This window comes from Triplophysa rosa, unplaced genomic scaffold, assembly GCF_024868665.1.
Source record: "Triplophysa rosa unplaced genomic scaffold, Trosa_1v2 scaffold315_ERROPOS120589, whole genome shotgun sequence".
Lineage (NCBI taxonomy): Eukaryota > Metazoa > Chordata > Actinopteri > Cypriniformes > Nemacheilidae > Triplophysa > Triplophysa rosa.
Window position 1 is genome coordinate 90544 of NW_026634332.1, and position 8730 is coordinate 99273.

At 38.8% G+C, this 8730-nt stretch overlaps 1 protein-coding gene across 1 annotated transcript in view; it reads left to right on the plus strand.

Moving 5' to 3' along the window:
* The window catches only part of LOC130550428 (vacuolar protein sorting-associated protein 8 homolog), a 72283-nt gene extending 65140 nt beyond the window's left edge, over positions 1-7143 (plus strand). Inside the window, exon 7 of the mRNA XM_057327906.1 lies at positions 6756-7143. Within this exon, the coding sequence (XP_057183889.1) occupies positions 6756-6899 (144 nt within the window). The 3' untranslated portion in view covers positions 6900-7143. The remainder of the gene's footprint in view (positions 1-6755) is intronic.
* The last annotated feature ends 1587 nt before the right edge of the window (positions 7144-8730 follow it).

Genomic DNA, 8730 nt, shown 5'->3' on the forward strand with positions numbered 1-8730 from the left:
ACGCATGCACAGTGAAAGCACCCATTTAAGATAAAGGAGAGAGAAACACAGGTCAAATATTAAACAGACTATAAATTCCTATATGTAACCTTTATATATAATATAAACCTTTATAACCTTTGTATATAATTCCTTTATAGGTAACCAGTGAAGGGTTGACAGAACCGGGCTAATATGCTCATACTTTTCTATACATGTAAGAACTCGAGCTGCCGCGTTTTGGACCAGTTGGAGTTTTTGTAATAAGCCTGCAGGGTATCCACCTAACAGTTCATTACAGTAATCTAGTCTTGATGTCATGAATGCATGAATTAACTTCTCTGCATCTGACATTGACAGCATATGACGTAGTTTAGATATATTCTTAAGATGGAAAAACGCAATTTTACAGGTGTTGGCGACGTGGCTCTCAAATGACAGATCACTATTGAATAGAACGCCAAGATTCTTTGCTGACGACGAGGGTTTTATGGAACATCCGTCAATAGTTAAGCAGTATTCTTGGTTGTTACGTATAGCAGTTTTCGGTCCAATAAGTAACACTTCTGTTTTGTCCGAGTTCAGTAATAACAAGTTGTTACTCATCCAGTTTTTTATATCGCCTATGCATTCCATTATTCGATGGAACTGCTGTTTTCCATGAGGCTTCGAGGAAATATAAAGTTGAGTATCATCAGCATAACAGTGAAAGCTAACTCCGTGTCGCTTTATTATATCTCCTAGAGGTAGCATGTATAATGCGAAGAGCAGAGGCCCTAAGACTGAGCCCTGTGGTACACTGTACTGGACTTGCAATTTGCGTGACACCTCATTGTTTATTGCTACAAATTGAAAACGGTCGGATAAATAAGACTTAAACCATTTCTAAGCTATTCCCTTAATGCGGATGTAATTTTCGAGTCTATGTAGGAGTGTGCTGTGGTCAATGGTGTTGAATGCAGCACTAAGGTCTAGCAGCACCAATAATGAGATACAACCTCGGTCAGACGCCAATAACAGATCATTTGTCACTGATCAAAGCAGTCTCTGTACTGTGACATGCTCTAAATCCAGACTGGAATTCTTCATTGATGTCATTCCTTTGGAGGAAGGAGCATAATTGAGTTGAAACTACTTTTTCCAGAACTTTAGATATGAAAGGTAGATTCGATATAGACCTGTAGTTCCCCAGTTCTCTAAGGTCGAGTTGGGGTTTTTTGACAAGGGGCCTTATAACAGCCACCTTATATGCTTTAGGCACATGTCCTAATGTCAGATATGAGTTAATAATATTAAGAAGAGGATTTATAATTTCTGGAAGCATCTCTTTAAGTAGATTTGTATGTATAGGGTCTAGCATGCGTGTTATGATTTAGATGATCTAATGATTTTAGACAGTTCATCGTGATCTACGGTAGAAAATAATTGCAATTTCTCCTTAGGGGCGCTGTATTTAATTTGTTCAGCGTGTTTCACTTCTGGTTGCATTGTTATAATTTTTTCTCTAATATCTTGGATTTTATTTGTGAAGTAGTTCATGAACCTGCAGAGTTTTGCGTTTACAATGCATTTAACTAAACTCAGAGAAGTTCCTAAGATGATCTAGAACAGTGGTTCTCAAACTGTGGTACGTGAGGTGACAGAAAATTAAAAACTCTATATATTAATTTACATTTCTTGTTTTAGATACAATTTCAAAAGTTTAATACACCTACATGATTGACCTGTAAAAACAAGAAAAAGGTGAAAACACAGAAGACAGACATACCCACATACAAAACACTCCACACACACAATATGCACACGTACTAATACACATAGACATAGATATAGACACACACATGGACGCGCATGCACACACAGACAAGCACGCAGACACGCACGCACAGTGAGAGCACACATTTAAGATAAAGGAGAGAGAAGCACAGGTCAAATATAACAGACTATAAATTCCTATATGCAATATGAATTAAGTAAAACTTTAAAATTCTAATTCTAACTATTACTGCTCACTAACTTGAAGACATGGAAAAAAACATGTTCTTTAGTTTGAAAACAGCTGGTAAATAAAGTGTTTGTGTTATTAATAATACATTAGAGTTGGAGGATGAGGTGCAAAGAGAATTATTTACAGGTCTACTATTAATGTGAGTGTTTATTCATGTGATTTTCTTTGGCGGTCATTAGGTGGTTGGAACAACACATTTTATTAAAGATGGTACTTGATCTGAAAAGTTTGAGAACCACTGATCTAGAACATTTGCAGTGCTCTCTTATATGAAATACAAAATGATTTTAGACAAAACTCATATTTTATGATGTTGTGTCGTGTGTGTGTGTAGTGAACAGCTCTTACTTGTAAAGGTACAGTAAACTGTGAACCACACGCCCATCAACAAGTTTTCTTCCTGTTCTTCAAAGAATATTTCTGCAAGCCCACGTCTCTGTGTCTAACAGGTCGCGCGCAAGTTGCTGTGTCTGACGAACAAAGCGCGCAGGCACATGGCGGACATTTATCATTGCTGGCAAACAATATGACGCATTTGAAGTTTTGGTTTGATAGATATAGATTCATATCCACTTCATCCAATGCTCTTTGTGTTCTTAAGTTTCCCACTACGAGGAGTGAGTAACCCCAACCAGGCCCGGATTAAGAATTCAGAGGCCCCTGGGCACAAGTGTTTTATGGACCCCCCCACATACACATGCACACAATAAAGTTTTTAATTAGCCTACCATGCGTATAAACACCTCTATCTTTTACAGGATTACATTGACATGTTACAAACTATGATCACAACCTGAAGGACTATATCAACACCTGTACACATCCTCCATCATACAGGATTTACACCTCATGATTGCAACAATGCTTTTCTGGACCAGCAACAACAATATTAAGACATTTCCAAGCATACTGTAACTCACTGGCATATGCAAGCAGCACACACTACCACACCTCTACCGAATCAGTTCTATCAGATTCTTCCATAATTCACACACAAACATGCAGGACATGCAAAACTGTTCTTAAGAGAAAATATAAGAACTTTCTTAAGATAAATTACAGAAGGTTTTTAAGAATATTCTTAAGTGCAATTTTCAAATATTTTCTTCTTTATTTTTCTAAGAATAAATGGGCAGTCTTTGTCAATGATTGTACTTCAAGAGTAATTTGTCTATTTGTTAAACTTTATTTGTATAACAAGCACCTTGCGACTCACGTTCTTATTTAAGCGTGTAATGTGTTACAGTAAACGGCATTAACGAGTATTATAAGTATAATTCTTTAGCCTATATATTACGACATCATCATATGTGTGCGTATGTCAACATTTTGCAATGTATGTAAAAGCACTGTGGATTATCTAATAATGAAGGCTTAATATTGGTAAAGTAGGGCAGTTACTGATCAACATTATATCAATATAAAATAATTCATAATTGGCAAGGACGAACCACCAAATAAATGTAAAAAACGCTTACCTTTTAAGATTTAAGACAGCCGCGAGGGTATATCAACTCATGTTTACAACAATAAATCCGTTCTCATTGACATACTGTGTTTTCAGTTTCTGTTGTCAGTTCATGACGCGACATCATCTAACAACTCACAATAAAAAGCGGTGATTTCGGCTAAAGTTAAATGTTCTTTCACACAGCCTCATGGTAACCATGTGCATATTTACGGATGAAATTTGTTCATGTTTATATATCCAAACAGTCGATAACAGTGACAGGTTGTTGGAAACGCTGTTTTGTACTCATTTTATTCACGAGTCACCTGTCGTACGGTGGTGCTTCTTCCTGCCACTCACTGTACAGAGTGACGCCGAGAGAAGGGATCCCTGCGCCGGGAAAGAGAGACCTCGCGCTCGCGGGGCAGCACTGGCGACATTTTCCCACTGAATGAAAGCTAAGGTTTATCCAAGAAGTGGATAGATTTGTCGCTATGTGCTTCTTCTGAACAAAAGCCGCTAGATGGCTCGTAAAAGTGACTAAATCAAAAGACAGATTTTCTAATTCAGAAACAATGTTTTGTGTGTGCACCTCAATGTGCGCACACAAATGAATTTGGCGTAAACGCTGTTATGTGAAATTTTCTTACCCTTGCCTGGGCCCCAAGCGCGCATGGGCCCCTGGGCCTGTGCCCATAATGCCCATTGGATAATCCGGCCCTGGTCATGTCATGACGCGACATCATCCAACTCACAACAAAAAGCGGTGATTTCGGCTAACATTATATGATCTTTCACACAGCCTCATGGTAACCATGTGCATATTTACGGATGAAATTTGTTCATGTTTATATATCCAAACAGTCGATAACAGTGACAGGTTGTTGGAAACGCTGTTTTGTACTCATTTTATTCATGAGTCACCTGTCGTACGGTGGTGCTTCTTCCTGCCACTCACTGTACAGAGTGACGCCGAGAGAAGGGATCCCTGCGCCGGGAAAGAGAGACCTCGCGCTCGCGGGGCAGCACTGGCGACATTTTCGCACTGAATGAAAGCTAAGGTTTATCCAAGAAGTCGCTAGATTTGTCGCTATGCGCTTCTTCTGAACAAAAGCCGCTAGATGGCTCGTAAAAGTGACTAAATCAAAAGACAGATTTTCTAATTCAGAAACAATGTTTTGTGTGTGCACCTCAATGTGCGCACACAAATGAATTTGGCGTAAACGCTGTTATGTGAAATTTTCTTACCCTTGCCTGGGCCCCAAGCGCGCATGGGCCCCTGGGCCTGTGCCCATAATGCCCATTGGATAATCCGGCCCTGGTCATGTCATGACGCGACATCATCCAACTCACAATAAAAAGCGGTGATTTCGGCTAACGTTATATGATCTTTCACACAGCCTCATGGTAACCATGTGCATATTTACGGATGAAATTTGTTCATGTTTATATATCCAAACAGTCGATAACAGTGACAGGTTGTTGGAAACGCTGTTTTGTACTCATTTTATTCACGAGTCACCTGTCGTACGGTGGTGCTTCTTCCTGCCACTCACTGTACAGAGTGACGCCGAGAGAAGGGATCCCTGCGCCGGGAAAGAGAGACCTCGCGCTCGCGGGGCAGCACTGGCGACATTTTCGCACTGAATGAAAGCTAAGGTTTATCCAAGAAGTCGCTAGATTTGTCGCTATGCGCTTCTTCTGAACAAAAGCCGCTAGATGGCTCGTAAAAGTGACTAAATCAAAAGACAGATTTTCTAATTCAGAAACAATGTTTTGTGTGTGCACCTTAATGTGCGCACACAAATGAATTTGGCGTAAACGCTGTTATGTGAAATTTTCTTACCCTTGCCTGGGCCCCAAGCGCGCATGGGCCCCTGGACCTGTGCCCATAATGCCCATTGGATAATCCGGCCCTGACCCCAACTCTCCGCTTCAGATGATTCAGATTGTGCTGCGAACTGAACAAATCATTTGAACTGATTTGTGAACCTATTCAGACGGTTTTGCCCATTGTTCAATTAATGCTTTCAAAAGAATCGACTCAAAAGAATCAATCACTCGGGAATGCATGTAAAAATGGACTACAACCTTGAAATAAATGACGCATTTTATAATGCATATTTTAAATGAAGGAACGTCACGCAGTGTAACGAAGTAAAAGTACATATTTTCTATTAGAAATATACTCAAGTATGAGTAAAAGTACCCACTTTTAATTTTACTTTAAAGCAACAACGAGCCGTTTTTCCACCTTAAAATAATCTCTCTAAAATTATTTTAGTGGTAGGACAACTCTTAACTGGATGACTTTTACTGCGGCTGCAAACTAAGCAGCCCTCTATCGGCTGAAATCACACTTGTAACTTTGGTGTGCGGGTAAGTTCACAAGCCCCGTCCATCACCTGCTTTACGGCATACTCCGTTTTGCTCATAGCCTGGGTGAAGTTTGCCAACATCTAACAATAAGACGAAACGATCTAGTTCAACGCAAGTCTCCAAACCATCACCATGGCAGAGCCAGCATATAAAACAAAGAGGAGAAGAGAGAGAGTGATCGGACACGAGCCCGAACACGAATCGATATCTGACAGACTTACACTCGGTGACACGAGCTGCAAGAGGCAACGGGTTGCAAAACGGATGGAGACCTAACGTTAGCCTTCCTGTTACTGAATTTGAAAGTCTTATATGTACATTTTTTTCTTACTGTCCTTTACTTTTGAGCATATTAGTAATTTGGCTGTGCTCAGGTTGTTTATTTGCACACTAACGTTACGGGTTCACAATTTATAACTGTAAGGTAGACTAGAGATAATGTAATATTGCCAGGTCTCAATAGCTTACGTAGCATGATCTTGCCTTGTCACACATTTAGTGTTATGCTTGTAAACGATTACTACCAAACCACAATAAATGTTTTATGGTCAAAAGTTGCTGATTCCTTAGTTCATGCACATACTATAGACACAATAGTGTCACAGACTCACTTGACACTATTGCCATGGGCTTTTTGCCCAAACCACAAAAGCATGTTTAATTGCCTGTACACATTATGCCTTAAGTGTTTTTTTTTACATCAGAACATTTCTGGATGTTTTTGTAAACATACTTGTTTTGTCCCACGCCATAATAACTGGCTGGGGGACCAGTCAGGGAAATGAAAACTTATGAAGGAAAAGGGTATATGTGATTGTTTTACAGTCAGATCATTACAAAAAAAGATTTAATAGGTGTTTTAACTACTTTAGAACTGCCAATTTTCTAGCTTGGCTTTGACACTTTGTTTTGACACTTTTCAATTACTTTGTTTTTCAGCTGGCTTTTTTGACAGAACACACTCATTCTCACAGCAATGAGAGAGCTGGCCTTTCGAACCCTGCCCATCCACTAAGAGGAAGTATTTATTACAACGAAAACTCCCAGTTAAAGCTTTCTCCCCCACCATTGGTGGAAGAGTAGATGGCTGTGCCCATTGTTGCAAATCTTAATAAAGCACTACCACTACCATAAAAATCTGCTTTTTCATGTTTATGATTTTGTATTTCAGCATTCATCGCTGTGTTTGTCACCATATCAATCCAGTTGTTTGTGTCAATTTAGTCTGTAAGAATTAATCAAAGTTGCATGAATGCTAAATAGCTTGTAGTCATTTGAATAGCTCAGTGAAAAATAAAAAGAAACTAACTATCAAATAAAGAGAACAAATGAGTTTTTGTGTGTTTGTGGATTTTTGACCCTGCATCACCAGCCACTTTATTATGTACACATTGTTAACACAAATTGCTAATCAGCCAGGGTTTTTCCTACACTTAATTTTTTTGGTGGAAGCCAAAACAAATTTTTGCCCCACCAAAGACATATTTGTTCATTGAGTGTGATTTATAAGTGGTATAGATGACGCGTTTGTGATGACTGCAGAAAAGAGAGGGCAAAGCCTCTGCACTCTATCGTCTCCAATTTAAGGTGTCTGTGTTCGACTTCATTCAGTTTTGTGCATACTGATCAGCATATAACGTGAAGTGCTGCGGGACAGACCTCTCTGTATGCTTTAAAAACGTTCACGCGAAACGTTGATACTATTTCCCGATCGGTCTGCGCAGCCCTGAAGGAAGTCTAACATAAAGGTCACACCAAAGAATAACAACAGAATTTCTAAAAATTGCCCAGGTCAAAAGTTTACATCTCCCTGATTACTGTAAGATGTTACCTGAACAATCAATGACAGTTTGTATGTTTTGTCATAGGACAAACAAGAAACCCTTAAACAACTGAGTCATTAAACTGTCCACTGATCTTCAGAAAAAATAACCAGGTCCTCCAGAATCTTTGCTTTTTCAGCATTTCTGTATATTTGACTCATGTCCAGCAGTAAATGTATGATGTTGAGATTCATATTTTTACATTGAGGACAAACAAGAGACTCATACACAACTCTTACAATACATAGAAACATTCAGTGAAGCTCAAGAAGGCAACACAATGGGTGGGTGTAAACTCTGAAAATGGCATTTGGTGTAAATTATTGTTTTGTTTATATATCTTATTTTTTTCATGTGTTAATGTCTTTCAGAAGCTAATAAAATACATATTTTCAGGAAAATAAATATAAACAATTTACACACACACACACAAAAACATTTTTAGAGGATTAAGAGATATTTGAATTAAAGTAGTTTCTTTAAATTAAAATGGAGTTTTAAAGGGATAGTTCACCCAAAAATTCTGTCATAATTTAATCACCTTTGTTCCAACCCTGTATAAATTTATTTGTTCTGCTAAACACAAAAGATAATATTTGGAAGAATGTCAGTAACCAAGCAGATCTCTCATCTCATGTAAACATAAATTAAAACGTATGTCTTTCATTCATTCTTGTGAATTACTTTGAAATTATCCAGCGCTTTCTCAGCTAATAGACGGACATTATGTTTAATTTTAGACATCTCAGAAATAAAATCCTTCATGCTTTCTTACATTAAAATCCATCACAGCATACAGCTACTGCTCACAAATCACGCTCATGTGGTATATGTGTACTTGTCAATAAAGAGCATGATGCATAATAATAATGAATGTACAACCCATGTACACTCACGGCTAGCCGCAAGCCATCTATCGGGAGTCTCGCGCTGAATGAATTCCCGATGTCTCAGCAGATGGCGCCCGCAGTGCTTCCAGTGTCCGAATTTACTCACTCATTTTCACCCAGTCCTGAAAGTGGCCTATATTAGTGAAATAATGTGGGGAATGGTGAATGAGGGTATAGGGGGCGATTTTGGACACAGCACGG